Here is a 24,007-nt window from a genome sequence, read left to right as displayed (position 1 = left end):
TTTCTATTTCATACTGAGAGCTCAGAGAGGGTAAGTGACTTGCCCAGGGTCATCCAGCTGGGCAGAGACAGGGATTGGGCCTCAAGCCTGGCTTTGCGTTTGAACACTGGGCTGGACATCTGCAGTATCACCCTGTCCTTTTCCGCCCCCCAGGAGCACGAAATGGCCGTGAGATTCTGTCAGCCCTTGAATACCCAAAGTGCTGTGTTTATGAGGTCTCGGGAAGGCACTAAGACACTTTATGGAATTTCAAGGCCAGTAAAGATAGAACAGTTTCTTCTGGGCTGTGAAGAGCAAACTCTTGGTTTACTTTTAAACAGCATCTTTCTGGTTTGTGGGGTTAGACCACCAGTGGCCGCCTCAGCCCTGCTGTGTGCTAGGAGCTGGCCCCCGGGCTGTGTGGCTTCATCCGCCTTCGGGAACTGCAGCCCAGCCTGACCAACAACCTGTAGTTAATTAGTATTACACAGTAGGTATGCCATTAACTATATATTTAAAAGTGTAGGCTACAAAAAAGCAAAACTTCCACCATGGTTATTTTTTATGTGAATGCACTGTTTTCTCTCTCTAATTCTTGAGAATTATAAACTCAGTGGTGTCCCTGACCCAGAGAGAATAGCTAACGCTGGGACCAGTGCTGTTGGTCTGCAGCCTGAGCTGGAGGGGGGAGGGGGGGCTGTGCAGCGTCCCAGGCCATCGGGCTCCCGGCTGCTGCAGTGGGGGGGGGGGGCAGAGGAGGGGGGCGTTCTCTCACGGCCCCAGGGTGAGAGCACCATGTGCTTTCACTTCCTGGGTCTCTCACTCCCCCCCCCCCCCATGCCCTGGTCCTATCTGTCTACCCACAGACCCCGTGAGTGTTAGGAGATAGAGGGTGGCGGGAGGACTGACACCTCCAAGCAGGGAGGTGCTGTAGCTCGCCACTTACCTGTCTTAGTCGATAGAAGGCTTTTTGTAATGTAGGTCTTACCGTTCTGTAGGTTTGAACCGATTCATTTGTAGACAGTTGAGCAATGTGTTCAGCTAATCAGTTCTCTTGGTCAGTAACTCAGTGGCAAGAAAGGATGTCAGTGGAGCCCTAAAACTTCTTAATAGTATGAATTTCAAATAACTTAGAAAAAATAAGACTAGTATGTTCTGCATTTGACTTCAAGGCTATTAGTGTTTAGAATAAGTGAGTTAGGGTGAATTGATTAAAGTTGAAATTGAATATTGAGCGAATGGGGGAGTGTTTTAGTGTGCTCACAGCAGAAAGCGGGACAGTGGTTGTGCAGTGGGCCTGCTGCAGGGCTGGCCGGAGAGGGCTCAGACACTGGAGGACTGCCTCGGAGAGGGCTCAGACACTGGGGGGCTGGCCGGGAGAGGGCTCAGACACTGGGGATCTGGCCGGGAGAGGGGGCTCAGACACTTGGGGGGCTGACCGGGAGGGGGCTCAGACACTGCAGGATTAGCCGGGAGGGGGCTCAGACACTTGGGGGGCTGGCCGGGAGGGGGCTCAGACACTTGGGGGGCTGACCGGGAGGGGGCTCAGACACTGGGGGCCTGACTGGCCAGGAGGGGGCCCTGACACTGGGGGGCTGGCCGGGAGGGGGCTCAGACACTGGGGGGCTGACTGGCCAGGAGGGGGATCAGACACTGGGGGGCTGACTGGCCAGGAGGGGGCCCTGACACTGGGGGGCTGGCCGGGAGGGGGCTCAGACACTGGGGGCTGACTGGCCAGGAGGGGGCCCTGACACTGGGGGGCTGGCCGGGAGGGGGCTCCGACACTGGGGGGCTGACTGGCCAGGAGGGGGCTCCGACACTGGGGGGCTGACTGGCCAGGAGGGGGCTCAGATACTTGGGGGGCTGACTGGCCAGGAGAGGGCTCAGATACTTGGGGGGCTGACTGGCCAGGAGAGGGCTCAGATACTTGGGGGGCTGACTGGCCGGGAGGGGGCTCAGATACTTGGGGGGCTGACTGGCCAGGAGAGGGCTCAGATACTTGGGGGGCTGACTGGCCAGGAGAGGGCTCAGATACTTGGGGGGCTGACTGGCCGGGAGGGGGCTCAGATACTTGGGGGGCTGACTGGCCGGGAGAGGGCTCAGACACTGGGGGGGCTGCAACACTGGGGGGCTGGCCGGGAGGGGGCTCCGACACTGGGGGGCTGACTGGCCGGGAGGGGGCTCCGACACTGGGGGGCTGACTGGCCAGGAGGGGGCTCAGACACTGGGGGGCTGACTGGCCAGGAGGGGGCTCCGACACTGGGGGGCTGACTGGCCAGGAGGGGGCTCAGACACTGGGGGGGCTGCAACACTGGGGGGCTGGCCGGGAGGGGGCTCTGACACTGGGGGCTGACTGGCCGGGAGAGGGCTCCGACACTGGGGGGCTGGCCCACAGTACGCTGTCATTGAAAAACGTGCCACATTTTATTTCTAATCTGACAGAAACAAAGTTTGCTTTTACTTGCCTAAATCCTTTTTTCCTTCCTCTTTTCCCTGTCTCAGGGGACCGTGATTAGGGTATTTTCCATTCCAGAGGGACAGAAACTCTTTGAGTTCCGGAGAGGAGTGAAGAGGTCAGTATATAAATCTCCAAAACTGAATCTGGAGCTTCTCTTTGGGTTGTGGTTTTATAGTCTCTGAGAGCAACAACTTAGAACTGGACACTGGACGCCCAGAGAAACAGCCGAGGTTCCAGCCCAGCTGGACAGTTGTGGGAAGTCAAGGGACATTTTCTGAAGCATGCTGGATTTCGTGTGCCTGTGGTCCCGCCTGAGCGCAGAGTGATGGCCAGATAGCCGGCGTGGAGGAACTCGCAGAGCCAGGCCCCGGGCCGCGTGCGTTCCTCAGCGGCTGCACGGTGGACCAGGGGCTTCTGAGCTGGTTAGCAGGCTCTGTCCTTGCTGACAGCTCCCCCTCTCCCCCTCTCCCTTTTCAACCCAGCAAGTGGCTTTGGCTCTTTCTTTTAAAACAAACGAACCATAAGTCATGGCGTGGGCTCCCTCCCATGCACGCCCACCTGCCAGCGGGACTCGGGGCACTGGCGCTGGTCTCTCAGGTCGTGCGCCCAGTTAGGCCGGAGGCCTGTCGACCCTCCCAGAGCTGCCCGCCCACTCCGAGGTCCCTGCTTCTCGTGCCGTTTCTGTTCCTCCTCCTTCCCATTCTGGTCGCCCTCTGGCCGCGTGCTCATCTTGGTCTCAGCTGTTGGCCGCGTCAGTCCCTTTGTCAGACTTGAGCCCAGGCTGTTCTTTGAGGATGGGACTGCAGTTAGAGCACACCCATGTGGGCCTGTCGCTGCCTCCTTTTGCCTGTAGGGTTAACTCCAGACTCCTAAACTCCTCGGCCTGTCTCAGCCTCCAGCCCTTTCGTTGCAGCTGTTTTATTTCCCTTCCTGTTGCTCCCAGTCCCAGCCGCACCGCGTTCAGCTCTTCAGGAGAGGAGCCTCTGTCTCCACGGGCTCTTGCATGTGCTGTCTACTGTGCTGGGACTGGCGTGTGGGTGACCTAGCTGACCCCTGAACCCTTCTAGCCTGCACCAGGTGTTCCTTGATCCCCCTCCCCCCTCCCCCCTCCCCTTCAGTGGGAGTTCCCCCTCTGCCTCTGCGGCCCGTCCCCCTTTGTGGCCCCTCTGCCGGACCTGCACACCCCTTGCCATGGGCTCCAGAAAGCTGTTCCTGGAAAACTAAGTATTTTGAATGCTGAAGGTTTTACCCTATTAAACACTGTCAAGATTGCCAGTTTACCCTCAGAATTGCTGTGATTCTAAGAAAATTGGCTATTTGAGAACGTATTAAAGACTTGTTCTTACTCAGTATTACCTTTCAAACATTTCTCTCAGAATTTTGAGGTGACTAGAGCAGAGGGAGAAAGCAACCAGTGACACACACACCCCCCGGCTGTAGGGACTGTTCGTCCCTGTGGCGTAGTTGGCAGTCCCTTGGGGAGGCCGTGGTCGCCCGCAGCGCCTCTGGGTGGCTCGTGACCAGCCCCTCCTCCTCCTGCAGGTGTGTGAGCATCTGCTCCCTGGCCTTCAGCATGGACGGCATGTTCCTGTCCGCCTCCAGCAACACCGAGACTGTGCACATCTTCAAACTCGAGACCGTGAAGGAAAAGTGAGTTGCAGAGATTCATTTGTTTAGAAATCAGCAGAGCCCTTGGCCCAGCTCACACTGACGGTGGAAACGTGAGCACAGACACGTCCTGCTTCTGAGGCTCCTGCAAGGAGGGGCCCTGCCCTGGCTCCCGGATACGTGCCCTTCTGCACTCGGCAGTGTGGGGACTCGCCCTGCACGGTGGCCCTGTGCTGTGGGGCGTGTGTGCACGTGAGGTTAGCCGGAGGGTCGAGGTGGCTGCTCTGGGCAGTCCAGACGTCCTCCCCCTTCACGCCCCTATGCACAGAAGCACATCTGAGCCCACTGCCCAGTGGCGGGAGCACTTGTCCCCAGTTTCCCCAAAGGTGGGCATCATGTTGAAAGCAGTTGCTTTAAGCTGCGTATTACTGTAACGGCTGTGTATGGTGAGCGAGGTGCTGCCGACCTGTTCTCTCAGTGTAAACGCATCCCCGTCTTTAGTGCATGCTCTGTCTTGACCTTACAAATATGTGCAAGAAGAACAACAAAAATAGGCTATGGGAAAATAACAATTTGAAATTTGTATTTACAAGGTGTTTAGAGACTTCCTGTTAAAAATATTCAGGGCTTGGCCCTGGCCGGTTGGCTCAGTGGTAGAGCGTCAGCCTGGCGTTCAGAAGTCTCGGGTTCGATTCCCGGCCAGGGCACACAGGAGAAGCGCCCATCTGCTTCTCCACCCCTTCCCCTCTCTTTCCTCTCTGTCTCTCTCTTCCCATCCCACAGCCAAGGCTCCATTGGAGCAAAGATGGCCCGGGCGCTGGGGATGGCTCCTTGGCCTCTACCCCAGGCGCTAGAGTGGCTCTGGGTGCAACAGAGCAACGCCCCGGAGGGGCAGAGCATCGCCCCCTGGTGGGCAGAGCATCGCCCCCTGGTGGGCGTGCCGGGTGGATCCCGGTCGGGCGCATGCGGGAGTCTGTCTGACTGTCTCTCCCCGTTTCCAGCTTCAGAAAAATACAAAAAAAAAAAAAATATTCAGGACTTAAAAAATGATCCGAATAGATTGTAAATGGGGCCGTGTCTGTGCCCACGTTTGCTGCGAGTTGCCGTAATCGAGTGCAGCGCCTCGGGAAGGGCATGGCTCTCAGAGGTCGTGGCTTTCTGTGCCCTGTCTTCCTGAGGTGTGGGAAATCTGTCTTTCAAGTTCTGGGGCTGATCCTTGCCTGTGTGGGGGTGGGACGTGGGCATGCTCAGTGAACTCAGTGAAGTCACGTGACTGAGGGCTTTCTCTCCTAGGCCTCAGGAGGAGCCCACCACCTGGACCGGGTACTTTGGGAAGGTGCTCATGGCTTCCACCAGCTACTTGCCCTCCCAAGTAACAGAGATGTTCAACCAGGGCAGAGCCTTTGCTACAGTCCGCCTGCCTTTCTGTGGTCACAAAAACATCTGCGCCCTAGCCACGTGAGTAGGGCAAGCAGCTTCCATCCCTCCCGAACGGTGACTGGTGTGGTCCTGTTACCGTTCTTGTTACAGTTCTTCCAGCCTGAGAATGTCTGCAGACTCAGAGCTGTGGTCCAGTCAGGGTTTACATGAGGGGCAGGGACAGGGGCCCCTTCGTTGTCGTGAGACGTGACTGCTTTCTCAGTGTTGTCCCAGAGGTCTCTCTGTGTCCGTGGACTGTTTGTAGAGTTCATGGAACAGCTGTGTGAGATGCCAGTGTTAACTTCAGGGCTGCAGGCCGACACGGTGGCTGCGGGACGCACGTCCCCACAGGCTTCACTGCCCTGTCTGGGTGCCGCTGTGCAATCCTGTGCTCAGGCCTCTCTGGGACTGTGAATTTTGTCAACATTATTTTTCATCCTTTTTATCCAACTGGCATTGTTGGAAATGTCTTATGACGTTGCCTACTTTTAGTTGTCCGAGGAACCAGGAGACCGGCTTTGACCACCTGCTTTCCTGCGGCTGTCGGTTCATTCACGTTCAGAACCCCCTTGGCCTTGATGTGGCCACAGGTGGCACGGTGGGCGTGACCTCTCTTCCTATACACACGCAGTATATCAAGTTCACGAAACGAAATCTGTGCTTGCTTTTTGGGGGGAGGGGGCCTGCCCTGGCCATGCCGACGGCGAGGCCGCTAATGAGGCCTCTGTGTGAAAGTCGTGGTCCTAGAATGTGGCTGTTTTTATTCTCACTAGAATTCAAAAGATTCCCCGATTGCTGGTGGGAGCTTCCGACGGGTACTTGTACATGTACAACCTGGACCCCCAGGAAGGGGGTGAGTGCACCCTGATGAAGCAGCACAAGTAAGTGGGCCTCTGCTGGCTGCTCGCGCTCTCTGGGCAGTCTCTGCCACGGGGCGCCTCCACGTGCGACAGCGGCCGTGCTGGTCAGCAGCCCGCCTTGCCAGACAAGCCCTACCATGGGCAGAGATGGGTAGGAAGTGGCTGGTGCTACGCCTGCCCTTCGTTGGCAGAGGGGGCGTTTAGCCGTCCCCCACCCCCCAGAGATCGGGTACAGACATGCCAAGCGTTTCCCAAGAAAGGGGTGGCCACACTGTCCACCACACTGTCCTCCACACTGTCCGCCACACTGTCCTCCACACTGTCCGCCACAGTGCAGGACACATCTGTTTGAGCCACACTGTCCACCACAGTGCAGGACACATCTGTGGGAGCCACACTGTCCGCCACAGTGCAGGACACATCTGTGGGAGCCACACTGTCCGCCACAGTGCAGGACACATCTGTGGGAGCCACACTGTCCACCACAGTGCAGGACACATCTGTGGGAGCCACACTGTCCACCACACTGTCCGCCACAGTGAAGGACACATCTGTGGAAGCCACACTGTCCGCCACAGTGCAGGACACATCTGTGGGAGCCACACTGTCCACCACACTGTCCGCCACAGTGCAGGACACATCTGTGGGAGCCACACTGTCCACCACACTGTCCGCCACAGTGCAAGACACATCTGTGGGAGCCACACTGTCCGCCACAGTGCAAGACACATCTGTGGGAGCCACACTGTCCACCACACTGTCCACCACAGTGCAGGACACATCTGTGGGAGCCACACTGTCCACCACACTGTCCACCACAGTGCAGGACACATCTGTGGGAGCCACACTGTCCGTCACAGTGCAGGACACATCTGTGGGAGCCACACTGTCCGTCACAGTGCAGGACACATCTGTTTGAGCCACACTGTCCGTCACAGTGCAGGACACATCTGTGGGAGCCACACTGTCCACCACAGTGCAGGACACATCTGTGGGAGCCACACTGTCCACCACACTGTCCGCCACAGTGCAGGACACATCTGTGGGAGCCACACTGTCCACCACAGTGCAGGACACATCTGTGGGAGCCACACTGTCCGTCACAGTGCAGGACACATCTGTGGGAGCCACACTGTCCGTCACAGTGCAGGACACATCTGTTTGAGCCACACTGTCCACCACAGTGCAAGACACATCTGTGGGAGCCACACTGTCCACCACACTGTCCGCCACAGTGCAGGACACATCTGTGGGAGCCACACTGTCCACCACACTGTCCACCACAGTGCAGGACATATCTGTGGGAGCCACACTGTCCACCACACTGTCCACCACAGTGCAGGACACATCTGTGGGAGCCACACTGTCCTCCACACTGTCCGCCACAGTGCAGGACACATCTGTGGGAGCCACACTGTCCGTCACAGTGCAGGACACATCTGTGGGAGCCACACTGTCCACCACACTGTCCACCACAGTGCAGGACACATCTGTGGGAGCCACACTGTCCACCACACTGTCCGCCACAGTGCAGGACACATCTGTGGGAGCCACACTGTCCACCACAGTGCAGGACACATCTGTGGGAGCCACACTGTCCGTCACAGTGCAGGACACATCTGTGGGAGCCACACTGTCCGTCACAGTGCAGGACACATCTGTTTGAGCCACACTGTCCACCACAGTGCAAGACACATCTGTGGGAGCCACACTGTCCACCACACTGTCCGCCACAGTGCAGGACACATCTGTGGGAGCCACACTGTCCACCACACTGTCCACCACAGTGCAGGACATATCTGTGGGAGCCACACTGTCCACCACACTGTCCACCACAGTGCAGGACACATCTGTGGGAGCCACACTGTCCTCCACACTGTCCGCCACAGTGCAGGACACATCTGTGGGAGCCACACTGTCCGTCACAGTGCAGGACACATCTGTGGGAGCCACACTGTCCACCACACTGTCCACCACAGTGCAGGACACATCTGTGGGAGCCACACTGTCCACCACACTGTCCGCCACAGTGCAGGACACATCTGTGGGAGCCACACTGTCCGCCACAGTGCAGGACACATCTGTGGGAGCCACACTGTCCGTCACAGTGCAGGACACATCTGTGGGAGCCACACTGTCCACCGCACTGTCCGCCACAGTGCAGGACACATCTGTGGGAGCCACACTGTCCACCACACTGTCCACCACAGTGCAGGACACATCTGTGGGAGCCTGCTTGCTCCCTGGGACGTAGATTTTCTCAGAAAAGAGGAGTTGATACTTGTTCATTGGAAAGTAGTGCAGTTTGATTTTCTGCTTTTGCTTTTTTTTACCAAAAGTGGTAACAATGCTCTACTATACTATTCTGATGATTGGGGTGGAAGTGGGGAGTATTTTTTATAGCAGATTCTATTTGTGATCGTCAGTCTCAAAGATGAAATAAGATGGTCTCACTAGGCATAACTCTTTTTCATTAGCTTTTCCCTATAAAAGTTCGAGTGATTAGATGCCCAGTCACCGTAGTGTCGGGAATGCTGGCTGGTAGCCTGTGCCGCTGTCGCTGCAGGTCTGGCCCTCTGGGCCACTGCGCTCCTGACCACGTTTGTTTCTCTCCACTTTGACCAGGCTGGATGGCAGTATGGAGACAACCAATGAGATCTTAGACTCTGCCTCTCATGACTGCCCCTTAGTAACTCAGACCTACAGCACAGCGGTGGCCAAAGGTCCTCACGCGCCTGCGTCTCCGACGAGACTGGGTAAGGCTGTGACACAGACCTGGAGGGTCAGTTGTGCTGGGGCCTCCCCTGGGGTTCCTGTGCGCTGTGCTTTTCACCCTGACCAGTGTTCCGGCCACCACTGACCGGGGCAGGGAGAGACGGTCCTCAGACAGGCCAGCTCTTGTCGCCTGGGCTCTTCTGGGCGCTTGAAGGCTGAATTCACTTTCTTCCTCTTTAGAGGAAAGGAGAGACGGCTGGGCGAGTTGAGTGCGCAGGTTTGCTTCCTGGCGCGCTGCCTCTCCACTAGAATGTAGCCCTGCACCCACCACCGCCGAGTGTTTGTCCTGGGTCTCTGCCTCCCACTGGCTGCTTGTTCTGCGAGCCGGCCTGGGACCCCTGGGACCCCTGTATGCTGCACAGAAGCTGTCAGCATACAGACAGGTGGCCGGTCCAGCCCTGACTGTTCCACGCCCGTGAGCCATCTTTCCCCAGAGAGTGAGCTTGCCTCCAGGCGGCCCTGGAGTCGGCTCCCGTGTGGGGTGGCTCTTGCTTGGCACCCCCTTTGAGGCCGAGTGCCCTTTCAGTTACCGGGAGCCCTGGGTGTCTGCTCCACAGGGCTGGGCATCTCACGTGACCAGTTAGAGGAGCGCTCCATTCTCTCTGCTCACGGGGACACTGACAGCCCGTCCATCAGGAAGCCCTCGTGGGCTCTGCAGCCATCTTTTCTGCAAGTTATGAATTTTGGAAAGTAAATGACTTCATCTCGAGCTGCCTAAGGCTGCAGAAAGCTCATGAGTCTGAGGAGAGGTTAAAATTGAGTCTGTGTGGGCGGGCTGCCATTTATAAATGCCCCCGTGGCTCTGCCCCCGCCCCCTGGGTGACCGCTCTGTCTCTTTGCAGCCTACACAGACGAGCTGGGCGCGGTGGGCGGCGCCTGCCTGGAGGAGGAGGCCAGCGCCCTGCGGCTGGAGGAGGACAGCGAGCATCCTCCCATGATTCTCCGGACGGACTGAACCCGACCTGTGAACTCTGACCCCACGGCAGAGAACACGGGCTGGCAGAGGACTTGGTGTTATGCTGCTATGAACTTTGACCTGAGTTGAGGGAGAGGATGGCAGACTTAAACAGAAAAAACAAGATTGTAGCTGTAGTCTCGTTCGCTACTGTTGAGAAATACATGGTTTTCACTTCAGTGGCTCTTCATCCTGCTATATGAATTTTAGCTTTTTGTTTGTTTCTCTTTTTGCCAAAATTAACTGTTTGGTGAAGCCCTTGAAATCTCCTTGCTTTGCATGCATTAATGTGCCAAGCCAGCGTAGGACAGCTAGTAGCCACTTCCTAACCGCGGTCGTGCGGTTGTTACAGCCCGTACCCGTGAGGCACACGTGCAGAGCGGGTCTGTGTGTAGAGGCTGGTTCTGCTCGGACAGGTCCAAGGCCCCAGGGCTGGGGTGGGCAGCGGCCTTGGGGAAGGGGCCTCCCAGAGCCCCCATGGGCCATGTCTTTGCTTTATTTTGCTAATTAAATTCTTTCCAAATTGGACTCTTCTGGGATTTCTTTTATGGTGGACTTCTGTTTCTGGTCTTGTTTCCCGTGTGGATAGTGACAGAGAAGTTCTTTCTGTTACTGGAGACCTTTCTTTCTGACAGCAGGTGAACTTGAAGGAATGCCTAGGAGTTCCAGGGCACAGGGAAGTGGTCTCTGTATAATTAAACCATCTGGTCTTGGCTCTCATCTTCCTGCTGAGTAGCGGTGTGTGTGCCTGGTTTGTTTCCTAGGGAAGCCTCTAGCTGTTTCTGCGTCTGTACGTAGCACAGAATTAAAGCGTGGTGGTCCTGAGTTGTCCTCTTTGAGCCCCACTGTCTGCCTGGGGCTCCTCTCACCCGTGTCGGGAGTGGTGGCAAGAAAAGCCGGCTGTGAACACCTCCTTCACGGCGGTACGTGTGCCTTTTCTATTTGGATCTTACGAAATTGTGCAGCGGAGTGCAGAGAGGTCGTGGTCAGAGTCCAGCCCGCCCGGCGTCCCCCGTCCCTTTTACATCATTTTAAACCTCAGATGCCTCAGCTCTGCGTTGCAAACCAGGAGACGTGCAGGCCAGGTCCCGAGGGACGAGGAGTGGCGTTGGGGGCAGGCAAGGTCTTCTGGATTCTTTGGAATGTGGCTGCTGAGAGGAGGGGTAGGAAGCAGCCGTGTTGCTTTGTTGCTTTGTCCTCCCTTTTCGCTGTTGGGTCTCTGGGCAGAGGAGGCTCAGAGCTGTGTGCCTCAGGGCGTGTCTCTGGGTGTGGCAGGGAGTGGCTCATCAGAGAGAAAGAAAGGGGGCTTGGCTGAGCCGACTGCCAGCTGCAAGTGCCTGATTCAGCCCCAGGTCAGTCCGTGCGCCTCAGGCTGCGTGTCCAGTGGTGGCTCTGAGGTAGAAGCCTAAATGTGAGCGGTGCCCCGAGCGAGTGCTAGCTGCAGCACAGCCCTCTGGGAACACGGGCTGGCAGCCACGTGAGGCGCCGTGTCGGGTGAAGGTGGGACATGCTCTCAGGTCGCTGGCAGGTCTTCCCTGCCTCCCTGACGATGTGGTCACAGTGACACACCTGGCAGGATGAGTGTCTGCAGAGCCCTGAGCGAGGGTGCCCTTTGCCCTGGAGCTAGAGGGCCCGGTCAGGACAGTTGTCCCGTGTCCAGCCTGGAATGTTTCCCACTGGCTCCCCTAGACCTTCGGTGGCACACCTGTCCAGCGCGAGTGTCGATGGGAAAGCAGTGTCAGAGGTGCCTGTGACAAGGTGGGGCTAAGCAAGGGGGTCCCGTTAACCAGAGTGAGACCTGCCTGTCCTGTGTCCTGTGAGACAGTCCTGACCTCAGTGCCTGCTGGTGGCATCCCATGTGTGAGGACTGGGGGAATCGAGGTGACTTTGCTGTGTCCTGTGGACAGTCCTGACCTCGGTGCCTGCTGGTGGCATCCCATGTGTGAGGACTGGGGGAGTCGAGGTGACTTTGCTGGGCGTCTCGTGGTCAGAGGCATGTGAGACAGTCCTGACCCCGGTGCCTGCTGGTGACATCCCATGTGTGAGGACTGGGGGAGTCGAGGTGGCTTTGCTGGGCGTCTCGTGGTCAGAGGCATGAGTTTTCTTCGGTCCTTTGGACGTGACAGTCAGAACATGTGGGGGTTCTCTTTCTTCTTTCAGCCTCAGTTGCTTCAATGTTCAGGTGGGCAGTCAGGAAAGAAGGGCCACCTGCGCTCCCCGCTGGGCCCGGCAGGGTGGCCAGGAGGCAGGTGTGTGGGTCCTGCCCGGTGTTCCTCCTCTGTCGTGGAAACCGTTTGTGGCTGCGTCTGAGGTGCCCCGTGTGCCCAGGAGGGAAAACCAAGGGCCTGTCCACTGCTGGCCGACTAACCATGCGAACTGTCCCCCTCGTGTTTCTCTGCGTTTCTCTGCCGTGAGTACCTCCTCCTCTGCGCTCTGGCCCCCCAGGCTCAAGGCACGCACCGGAGTGGAAGCTGCCCGGCGAACAGGCTGGGCACCTGGACAGACCCCCGCGGAATCCGTGTGCCGATCTGCTGAACTCCAGACCATACATGAACTTTATTTTTTTTATTATGTCATATTTTCCAAATCTCGGAAAAGATGGTTTGGGGGAGCTTAAGAAACCAAACCCAGAAAACTTACTCAAAGGACTCCTGTGAATTGGGACCAAACCTTTTGTAACTTCTCAACAAGGGAACCAAGATTTGAACTGGACCTGAATCGGTCTCCAGTGGACCCGAATTCTCCCCATCACTGCCGCGTCCTGGACGGGACAGTGAGAACGATCTTATCCCCCAGGGTCGCCGTGATGGGTGACACCCCACGTGGGCTGTGGACGCCTGCTCAGCACCTGACACTGACACCAGTGGTTTTTATTCGTTTCTGGTTGTCTGATACACAGCTGGCAGGAAAGGGGAAAGAACGACAAATGTCATTCATGTTCAAGGTTGTATGTGTCCCCTTCAGCCCTGCCTTTCCTACTCCTGGGTTCTGAGAACAGCCACAGCTCCGGGGTGTGCAGGGGAAGCTTGCCGAGTCCGGCCAGCAGCCCGGTGAGGCCGGCAGGCTGCGGCCGCCCAGATCCAGGCACCTCTTCCCGGAGCAGACTCCTTCCGGCCTATGGGACATGAGCTCCTACCTTCCGGCTCACCTGAGCGGCGCAGCCTGGCCCCACGAGGACTCCCGAGAGCCCCGGCAAGAAGGAGTGTCCCTGCTCTCCCTGCTCGCCAGTTCATCTGGGGAGGACAGCAGAGAAAGGACCTTCTCATCTTCCCCGTGGCTGACCGGCGGCCACAGATAGAAAAGACTGTGTTCAGGTCACAGCGAGGAAACGGACAGTGAGTGACGGGAAGCGTGTTCCTGGCCCGTTCCTGCCGTCGCTCGTGGTCTGCTGGTGGCGCCGATGAGCAGAGCCACACCGGTTCTCCCCTGTTTGTTCCTGCCCGGGTCTCTCTTGCATGCAGAGAGTGACAGGGTCCCTTGTACGAACTGTGACGCCAGCACAGCCGAAAACCCAAATGCATTCTCTTACAAGTGTACTTAACCCCCCAGCTCTCGGCGGACAGGCGCACGCACGCGGTTTGGGCTCTGCAGCGTCGGAGCCAGCGTGAGGCCGCGTGCCCGTGGACACCGGCGTTCTGTTTGGGAGGAGCGCCTTACACAGAACCCTCCCCCATGAGGAACTTACTTCTCCCTGAAAACATGTAACAATAGATGATTGCCAAGCGGACGAGTTTCACTAATGTCTCTTCGGGTCTTACCCAGGTCATAATTCTTGGCTCGTGTTGTACCTTTACATTCTGTGGATTTTTGCAAAGCACAAAAAAAAAAAAAAAAGAATGGATTTTGAGGTGTGGCCGGCCCTTCTCCAGGTACCTGACCCGCAGAGTCTTTAACTTGGAAAAATTAAATCTTTTTAAAGCTCAGCATTTAAGGGGACTGTTTTGATTCCTCGCCCCTGCACTGTTTCATTCTTTACGGAGTTGTCATTAAATTTTACACGTCTTGGCCCTGGCCGGTTGGCTCAGTGGTAGAGCGTCAGCCTGGCGTGCGGGGGACCCAGGTTCGATTCCCGGCCAGGGCACACAGGAGAAGTGCCCATCTGCTTCTCCACCCCTCCCCCTCTCCTTCCTCTCTGTCTCTCTCTTCCCCTCCCGCAGGGGAGGCTCCATTGGAGCAAAGATGGCCCGGGCGCTGGGGATGGCTCCTTGGCCTCTGCCCCAGGCGCTAGAGTGGCTCTGGTCGCGGCAGAGCGACGCCCTGGAGGGGCAGAGCATCGCCCCTGGTGGGCGTGCCGGGTGGATCCGGTCGGGCACATGCGGGAGTCTGTCTGACTGTCTCTCCCCTTTTCCAGCTTCAGAAAAATACAAAAAAAAAAAAAAAATTTACATGTCTTTATTCGGGGTGTGTGTCCGTGGGTCAGCGGTGTGCACACGCACATGTGGGTGTCCAAGCCGCGGGTGGGTGTGGTCACCGCCTGTGTTCACACCGATGGACCAGGAAGCCCACTTCCAGCAGTGTCTTCTAACCACGTGAAGAAATCAAAACCTGCGTTCTGTTTTATTGGGGGAGAGAGTTGGTTTCTGATGTTTTTGTGTTTGTTTTTATATTCACTGCCTCCTCACAGGCTATGCGGCTCGCTTGTACGGTTATTTAATGCAGTGGGATTCCGCCTGGGATGCTATGGCAAAACATCAGAATCCCGCGGCCCGGCTGAGGTCTTATCAAGGCTTTTGTCCAGGGTCTGTTCTTGTCCTTTGTGGAATAGATGACCTGCCTCTTCCTACTAGAATTCACGGCCAGGTCTGAAAGACAATAAAATCTGACCCCCGCAGGACGGCTGGGAGAAGGCAGGGGAGGGGTGCTCCTGGTGTCGGCGGACAAAGGGCCGGCCCACTCGGGCGACGGGCTGGCCACGGGGAGACCGTGGTTCCCGCTCTGCCGGCACCTGCTGTCACCCCGACGGCAGTGCTGGCATGGTGGCTTCCTCTAGAAGCACGTCCTTCCTACGTGGAACTGCTCAGTCACAATTTCCCCCGAGGTCGGAGCATGTGTTTCTTCAGATCAGAGGCTGAGAAACGTTGGTCTTATGGTCTCCTCCTGTGGAGGCCCCGCCCCTCCACATTGGCTGCCGGCGCGGAGGGGCGGGGCCCTGCCTGTGACAGGTGTCTCATGGCCACGGTCCCACTTGAGACACTGCACCTTGAATTCTTCGAGGAAGTCCACGAGACTCCGTCAATCTATCCATGTGCTGGTGTTCCTGTTTTCTAGAGAGCATTTGTGCTTTTCTCCTATTGTATTTCTTTTTAATTGGGTTAATATGACGCTGTCCTTGAGTTTCTTTAGGACAGCCCAGCGTTTCTCTCTCAGGAGAGTGAAGAGCGGTGTGGTTCTTGCAGCCCTGGTCTCCCTGGGGGAGGCCCTTCCCCAATCTCGTCGGCGCCTGGTCTCCCCAGAGCCGGGGACACGGGAGAGTTCAGACCAAAGTCCCCCCATGAGGTGGGGACCCGGCTCGGGGGCACATGCTGATCTCGTGGGGCTGAAGAACTTGGCAGGTGAGACAGTGCATATTAAGGAGAGAGGATTACAGAATCACCATCTTTTGAAACGATGCCCTTGGGGTGGAATGCCCTGCAGGGAGCGGACCCTAAAGTAAGCCCCTCAGTAAAGTGAAGCCAGTTTTGAGGAGAAGCTTTCAGAAGTTTCTCCCCGCCTGCCCTTGTCAGTGCTGTCCCTGCAGTGACGGGGTGGGTGCTGCGGTGGCTGCAGGGTGGCTCTCGCGCCCCGTTCGTGGGCGTGCCGCTGGCCACCGGCGTTCCGTGGGCCTGGCCTTGCTCATCCCGTGGCCTCCTGGGAGAAATGCCGGGCGTGTTGGCATTGTTACTGGCGAGGTCCTGAAAGACAGGGAGTTCGGAGGTCGTGTCCTCTGAGCAGAGGGCAGGCGGTATGGAGGCAGTACAAGGACTGCTGCTCGGGGCCGGTCCCCACTGAGGGCGCTTCCCTGGGGGACCTTCCTTCACATCCCGTCTGTCAGGAGACGGGCAGGGCGGTGAGGGACACGAACACGTCTTCAGCTCGCTGGCTTTGAACTCGGATATCTCTCCCTGTTGTGCAGAGTGGACAGCTTCCTCCATCACGTGGTGAGTGTCCCTGAGTCAGCGAGGTCCCTTAGTAATGTCAGGGCTCGTGGATTGTTTTAAGGGCCGTGTTGGCTGTGCTGTCCCCATGGGATTCCCACTTCCAACCACCCCTGCCGCATGTCCACTGCGTCCCTCCACTCCGGAGTCCCCCCAAGGGCTGCTGTTGCCTTGAGCATGAAATGTATTCCCAAGACATAAGCAGCCTGACCAGGCGGTGGTGCATTGGATAGAGCGTCGGACTGGGATGCGGAGGACCCAGGTTCGAGACCCCAAGGTTGCGAGCTTGAGCACGGGCTCATCTGGTTTGAGCAAAGCTCATCAGCTTGGACCCAAGGTCGCTGGCTCGAGCAAGGGGTTACTCGGTCTGCTGAAGGCCCCCGGTCAAGGCACATATGAGAAAGCAATCAGTGAACAACTAAGGTGTCGCAATGAAAAACTGATGATTGATGCTTCTCATCTCTCTCCATTCCTGTTTGTCCCTATCTATCCCTCTCTCTGACTCTGTAAAAAAAAAAAAGAAAAAAAAGTACAGACCAGAAAGGTCGCTGCAGGTGTCCCAGGACCCTGCTTCCCATAGAGCATCCTGTGTCCCGTTTCTCCTGCAAATAACACCCCTGCAGGACGCACAGCAGAGCCTTGCTAAGCTCAGGGAGGTGAATGCCAAAAAGGAGCCAGGGAAGGTTAGCAGGGCTAGGTCGCTCCTGAGGAGGAGTTTCAGGACAGCTCCCAGGGGCCCCTTAGTGGTTCCCGGGGCGGGGGCGTCTTAGCTAGGGGGCACCGGGGTTCTTTATGAGATGATAGAAGTGCTCTGGAGTCACCTGTGGTGATGGTGGCAGGTGTCTGTCTATGCTAAAGACCCCGGAATGTGGTCCTGTTGCGAGAGGACTGTGTGGTGTGTGAATTCTATCTCCATGGTGTTCTTAGACAGCAGGGGTGAGCTTGGGTTTGGTCCCGTGTGGAGGGTTGCCCCAGAGCCGTGCTGAACAGGGCCATGTCACCTGCGGAGTCAGCAGCAGACCCCCGGGCAGAACCCCGACACTTTCCGATGGAGGAGGAGGAGGAGAGCCCTCCTGCTGTGTGGTGCCTGGTGGCCTGGTGCCCTGGAGCAAAGCATGCCAGGGCCTGGGTGCTGCCCTGCTGTGGCCACGATGGGGCCGTGGTGGCTACAGCTACCCAAGTCACTGGAGCGGCTACGAGTTTGACCAGGCACCGCCCGCCCATACGGCTGCTTGGGCTTCCTCCCAGCATGGTGGCCACTGGGCAGTCAGATGTCTGCCATGGCTGCCTGCTTCCAAAGAGTAAAAGTGGAAGCTGCCAGTTCTCTTTGCAAAAGAAGGAGCTGGCACATGGTCACCTTGACCTTGTTTACACGGCCGGGAGAGGTCAGAAGGTCAGGGCAGGTGGCAGGGAGGGAAAGGGACTTCACCTGTGAATGGGGAGCAGCAGGTGCCTGCAGGAGGGGAGGTGGGTGACCACTGCCATCTTTGGAGACGACCCCTGGTTGTGCCAACTGCCACTTCCTGCTTGCAGCCCGTGGGTTTCGTGGAGTTGTATCTTCCCAGCCCTGTTACGCTGGACATCTTGAGTCCACTCATTTTAGAAACCAAGAAACAGCACTCCACAACACCCTATGTCCTTGTGCCGGCCCGGCCCCCCTGGGTTTCTCCCCCAGGGCGGAGAAACCTAGAACTCCGACTGGGACGTGTGCCATCTCTGTCCCTTGCGGTGCAGTCGTGTGAGGGCTGCCTTCTGGGGGACTTATATTTGCAAAAGCTGGGGGAGAGCTCGGCTGCGAAAGAGCTCTGAACCAAGGTTTGCAGTAGCAACACATGCTCCAAAGTGTCTAAAGTAAAACCTGGTTAAAAAAAAAAAAACAGCCCTGGCCGGTTGGCTCAGCGGTAGAGCGTCGGCCTAGCGTGCGGAGGACCTGGGTTCGATTCCCGGCCAGGGCACACAGGAGAAGCGCCCATTTGCTTCTCCACCCCTCTGCCGCGCTTTCCTCTCTGTCTCTCTCTTTCCCTCCCGCAGCCAAGGCTCCATTGGAGCAAAGATGGCCCGGGCGCTGGGGATGGCTCTGTGGCCTCTGCCTCAGGCGCTAGAGTGGCTCTGGTTGCAACAAGGCGACACCCAGGATGGGCAGAGCATCGCCCCCTGGTGGGCAGAGCATCGCCCCTGGTGGGCGTGCCGGGTGGATCCCGGTCGGGCGCATGCGGGAGTCTGTCTGACTGTCTCTCCCTGTTTCCAGCTTCAGAAAAATAAAAAAAAATAAAAATAAAAACCAGGCCATCTTAAAAAGAAGATGCAATTACCCAGCTGTCATTTAAAATTCAATTTCACCCCTCATGTCCTGTTTGCCTGATTGATGTTTGAACTGGTCAGTGAATTGATACAATATTCCCTACAAGAGGCACCCCAGAGCCTCGGCTTTCATCCGGGGAGGTTGGAAAGACCACCCTGGGCGGCGTGTGGGCTGTGGGGTGGGCCAACGTGGAAAGTCTTAGCAACAGGGGTGGACCTGGTGGACACAGGGCCCCCGGCTAAACATGCAGGTGCCTAACTGGACTGGAAAGAAATGGAGACATTCTCGGGTGTGGAAAACTCAGGCAAAACCGTGAGGTTGGGCTGTGGACCCCGGCGTGGGGCTGGACCTTGACCATGAGATGAAGAGACGGCTCCAAATGGGAATCACTGAGTAGCTGCCCCGTGGACGGGGACAGGGCAGCCCTGGCTGCCAGCCCGGAAGAAGAGTCCCTGGCTGCGTCCAGGGGCCTGGGGTCGGTGCCAGGGAGGGGGAGGAGGGAGTGGGAGTGATTGTGCAACTGGGACAGTTTCTATTCAGAATGATGGAGATATTCTGGAAGTCGGTAGTTCTGTGACGGTAACATGTCACAGTGAATCTAGTTAACACCACCGAACCGCACGCTAGAAAATGGTTACAACAGGGAATTGGATGTTGTGTATCTTCACCACAATTTTTAAAAAACCAAAAAACATACATACATATACACACACACACACATATATACACACACACACCAGAAAGGAGGAGACGGGATGATCATTATCTGCAAATAATATGACTGTCTACCTGGAAAACCCAAGGAAACGCATGGGACTGTGCTAGGACCAATAAGAAGGCTCAGTCCGGTGTCTGGTTATGCAAGGAACACCCACACCTCCGTAGTGTCTGCCTACCAGCACCGCTTAGATAACAGCAAGGGGGGGGGGGGGGCACGGTGGTAGGAACAGGACGTCTCGCACAACAGTAGCCAAGACAAAATTAACTCAATGAATAGGACTGTCATGACGGGGGCTGCCCAGGGAATGCTTGTTGGATGTGTGAGTGATGATGAAGTTTTCCAGGATATCAAAGAAACAAGAATAAAAAGAAAGACTATCCTGTTGTTTTTTTTTAAAAAAAGAGCAATGCTGAGTCAAGACATTGATAAGCCTGTCAGTGAACAGGAAGATAGTGTACGGACTATGGAAACAGTGACAATGGCTTCTTTGGGATGACTGAACATGATGTGCGCCTAAGAATAAAACTCGGGGCTACCTGAGAGAACCGTCCAGGTGAAGGGTCGATGAGGTGTTCGTGGTTCCGTTCTTGTAAAATCGACCTTTCCCACAACGAAGAGGAGGAAGTTCCATGAAACGGGGAAGTGTGAGTGTTGAGGGGACACATGGAAGTTACGCAAGGCCAGGGCGGCCACTCCTGCCCTTTACACCACGGCCAGTTTGGCAGGAACTGAAGGCAGTTTGGACGAGGTGTCCGAATGCTTCCAGAAAATGAGGACTTTGCGTGGAGCCCAGCGCTTGGGGCAGCGGGAGACAGCCAGAACTGGGCGTGGGTGTCGTGCGGTGGGCACCGGACCCGCTCACCGCAGGGCATCTGCAGCATCCTCCGACCGCCACACCACACCACGCCGGAGCTGGGGCCCAGTGCAGGGCGCCCCGCCCTCCCGGGGAGCTCAGCCAGCAAAGCCTGGTCAGGGACAATGGCTCCTCCTGCTGACGCACCAGGACCCGGTTGGACCTGTCACTGCTCGGTGACCTCACGTTCCAACTTGAGCATCATGACGTGGACAAGGCTTTGCCTTCGTGGCAAATTAGAACACTGGTTAACTGTCACCCCATCCACCACTGACAGGCGTGTGCAGGTCACGCTTTTGTGTGTGTCTGGGTGTGTGGGGGGGCACCTGAGTGTGCATATGTATTCTGTGTGTGTGGCTGTGAATGTCAGTGTCGCGGTGGGTGGCCTTGCAAGCTGAGGGTTGCTGTGTCGAGTGAAACCAGGCCGAGCAAATGGATGACGCCATCTACTACAAAGCTCCAATTTGCTTGTCAGTGTCCTTGAAGAGGCAAAGGACACACGGCTGCACCCGAGAGGAAGAGGGTGGGAGCCAGAGGGAGGCAGCACCCAGCAGCAGGGAGTGAAGTCACAGAGCAGAATCCAGGCAGCCCCTTGGTCAGTGCCCGGGCAGAGGGTCCCCACCCCTGGAGGCAACACTGGCCCCTACAGAGACCCTTTCATGCCAACCGCAACCCTTGAGAACGCAATCTTGGGGGAGGGCTCAGTGATACAAATATAAGCCTGTTGCCTGCAAAAATCACTCCCGGCTTCAAAGGCTCATCCCGTTGTCATGGAGTTGACAATTCTGATAAGGATCAAAGGGACCAGAATAGACTCAAAGGCCTGTTTCCCACTTAACTCTTAGAATCCTTTCTTTCCCCCTAAACTTCCATCTCTCTCCTTCCCTCTGAAGAATATTCTAGACACTGTCGTGCAACAATGCCAGCCCTTCCTTCTGGGGAGAGAGCGCCCTCACAACCCTAACCCAACCTCAACCCCCAGGTGACCATGTGACCCAAGCCGGGCCAATCAGAATTCTTCCCTGGGAGTTTTCACCAGGGACAGTGAGAAGGCTCGGGCCCTGGCAGATGAAGGTGGTGTCTGAGCCAGGGTCTGGGAGTGGCTTTGTCTGCTGGGAGAGGACAGGTCCGCACCCAGAAACGGGGTTCCCCCTTGCACCTGTGCGCACAGCTTTGGCTGGTGAGCACACCCCTAGTTGAAGGTTCTGTGCAGAGAATTACGCTTGCCCTTCCACTCTGGCCCAGCAGCACCCCATCTCGTGGATGTGATGACCAGGGAAGGCCAGGGAGGAGGCGTCACTGGCCCAAGTTCCCAGAAGAGCCTCGGACGGACGGACGGACGGACGGCCTCTTCCTTCCTCGGGTCAAGGTGGAGAAACCCATAGCGCCCTCAGCTCCCAAGGTGTGGGAGGCAACCACACCATCAGTTATTAAACTTCCCCTGGAAGCCCAAGAAAACTGAGCCAGGACTGGATTTGAAGCCATCAGACCCCTCACAACCTTTGGCTGAAAAGGGAAAATTTCGATCCGGGGGTGTTCACCCACAAACCGTGGAAGCCAGCAATTCCTGGGCGGATGGCGAACCCCACTGAGAACAAAACTTTGCAAGCCACAAAGGGGTTTCCAGGTCGGCATGTCCTGCCTGTGTGGCATCTGGCATCTACACGCCCAGGAGAGCTGGCCTCAGGAGAAACCAACCCGGCTGGCACCTTGATGTCAGACTTCCAGGCTCCAGAACCAGCCTCCGACTTCATGACTGACACCCCTACCTGCCCCCCCCGCGCCCCGGGGCAGGTGGGGAGAGAGATGTTCCTAATCTACATCCTACGGGCCTGCAGTCACCACCATCGGCCACAGTGTCTCAGGGACCACGGACCTCACCAGCCCCCTTTTGTTTCACAGGCAGAAGAACAGAGCTCAGATCAAGGTCACTCGGCCAGTCAAGAACCAAGTTGTGGCCCTGGCCGGTTGGCTCAGCGGTAGAGCATTGGCCTGGCGTACAGGGGACCCGGGTTCGATTCCCGGCCAGGGCACACAGGAGAAGCGCCCATTTGCTTCTCCCCCCCCCTCTCCTTTTTCTCTGTCTCTCTCTTCCCCTCCTGCAGCCAAGGCTCCATTGGAGCAAAGATGGCCCAGGCGCTGGGGATGGCTCCTTGGCCTCTGCCCCAGGTGCTAGAGTGGCTCTGGTCGCTGCAGAGCGATGCCCCGGAGGGGCAGAGCATCGCCCCCTGGTGGGCAGAGCATCCCCCCTGGTGGACTTGCCGGGTGGATCCCAGTCGGGTGCATGCAGGAGTCTGTCTGACTGTCTCTCCCCGTTTCCAGCTTCAGAAAAAAAAAAAAAAAAGAACCAAGTTGTGCCTGACCAGGCAGTGGCACAGTGGATAGAGCGTCGGACTGGGATGCAGAGGACCCAGGTTCGAGACCCCGAGCTCGCCAGCTTGAGCGCATGGGCTCATCTGGTTTGAGCAAAAAAGCCCACCAGCTTGAACCCAAGGTCGCTGGCTCCAGCAAGGGGTTACTCGGTCTGCTGAAGGCCCATGGTCAAGGCACATATGAGAAACCAATCAATGAACAACTAAGGTGTTGCAACGCGCAATGAAAAACTGATGACTGATGCTTCTCATCTCTCCCCGTTCCTGTCTGTCTGTCCCTGTCTATCCCTCTCTCTGTCTCTGTAAAAAATTAAAAAAAATAAAAACCAAGTTGTCCGGGCTTTCTTACTCCCTGGAAGCCTGAAGCCTATTAAATCCTTAACCGGCATTAAGGGACACGCATTGAGTTTCTTTAATCCTCCAAAAGGATTAAGAGAATTCCGCCAAGATAAGCTTGCAGGGAAGAGAGAGCCGCCTTTCGCCATCACCAGCCTTCTCGTGAGTGGGGACCGTCCCCCGGAGGACAGCGCCCAGAGCAACCTTGGGCCTGGGGAGGGGCTCTACCCCTCGATGTCCTGACAGTGCAGGAAGGCTTCTCCAGGGAGACGCGTCTTCTGGGCAGAAGAAACCACATGAATGAAGGTATCATGTTTGGAACTGGGGTTCTAGGCTGGCCACAGAATTTTCCAGGCCCGGGGCAAGGGTCAAATGTCCAAAGGCCCGTACGCTATAGGTCTAAATCAGGGGTAGTCAACCTTTTTTTATACCTACTGCCCACTTTTGTATCTCTGTTAGTAGTAACATTTTCTTTTTTTTTTTCTTTTTTCTGAAGCTGGAAACAGGGAGAGACAGTCAGACAGACTCCCGCATGCGCCCGACCGGGATCCACCTGGCACGCCCACCATGGGGCGACGCTCTGCCCACCAGGGGGCGATGCTCTGCCCATCCTGGGTGTCGCCATGTTGCGACCAGAGCCACTCTAGTGCCTAAGGCAGAGGCCACAGAGCCATCCCCAGCGCCCGGGCCATCTTTGCTCCAATGGAGCCTTGGCTGCGGGAGGGGAAGAGAGAGACACAGAGGAAGGGGGGGGGGGTGGAGAAGCAAATGGGCGCTTCTCCTGTGTGCCCTGGCCGGGAATCGAACCCGGGTCCCCCGCACGCCAGGCCGACGCTCTACCGCTGAGCCAACCGGCCAGGGCCTTGATCTTTTTATTTATACTTTGGTTGCTCTGCTACCGCCCACCATGGAAGCTGGAGCGCCCCCTAGTGGGCGGTAGGGACCAGGTCGACTGCCACTGGTCTAAATAGTCAAGGGTTGTAACTCAGCGAACAAACTGCTTCACTAACATGTTCTGTCTGAGAGCAGAAAGGGTGTGGGTAATTCTGTCTCTCTCCTGCGCTCCCTCCCTCCCTCCCTCCATCTCCACCGATCTCATCATTTCCATCTCCATCTCCGGAATACCCCAGTCAAGGATCGCACCCATTTCTGGACCCCAGAGGTGAGCTGCGTAGAGAGAGGGCTCTGGTCACATGCTCTCCTTCTGGGGAGAGGTATGTCTTGCTTGGTTTACC

General features: G+C 56.9%; 1 protein-coding gene and 2 long non-coding RNA genes across 3 annotated transcripts in view; 2 read left to right on the top strand and 1 right to left on the bottom strand.

The window, feature by feature from the left end:
• The window catches only part of WIPI2 (WD repeat domain, phosphoinositide interacting 2), a 31,593-nt gene extending 21,011 nt beyond the window's left edge, over window positions 1-10,582 (top strand). Inside the window, exons 7-12 of the mRNA XM_066344475.1 lie at window positions 2,482-2,552; window positions 3,980-4,087; window positions 5,339-5,503; window positions 6,238-6,345; window positions 8,950-9,080; window positions 9,942-10,582. Of these exons, the coding sequence (XP_066200572.1) occupies window positions 2,482-2,552; window positions 3,980-4,087; window positions 5,339-5,503; window positions 6,238-6,345; window positions 8,950-9,080; window positions 9,942-10,054 (696 nt within the window). The 3' untranslated portion in view covers window positions 10,055-10,582. The remainder of the gene's footprint in view (window positions 1-2,481; window positions 2,553-3,979; window positions 4,088-5,338; window positions 5,504-6,237; window positions 6,346-8,949; window positions 9,081-9,941) is intronic.
• Window positions 10,294-12,054, bottom strand: LOC136377553 (uncharacterized). The gene is made up of 2 exons (XR_010746323.1): window positions 11,969-12,054; window positions 10,294-11,886 (listed from the first exon to the last, which is right to left on the bottom strand). It is a non-coding gene; the product is annotated as an uncharacterized lncRNA (long non-coding RNA).
• Window positions 11,968-13,891, top strand: LOC136377554 (uncharacterized). The gene is made up of 2 exons (XR_010746324.1): window positions 11,968-12,011; window positions 12,112-13,891. It is a non-coding gene; the product is annotated as an uncharacterized lncRNA (long non-coding RNA).
• Window positions 13,892-24,007: the final 10,116 nt, after the last annotated feature.

Source organism: Saccopteryx leptura, chromosome 6 (assembly GCF_036850995.1).
Source record: "Saccopteryx leptura isolate mSacLep1 chromosome 6, mSacLep1_pri_phased_curated, whole genome shotgun sequence".
NCBI classification, from domain to species: Eukaryota; Metazoa; Chordata; class Mammalia; order Chiroptera; family Emballonuridae; genus Saccopteryx; species Saccopteryx leptura.
This window is presented reverse-complemented; position numbering and strand designations above follow the sequence as displayed.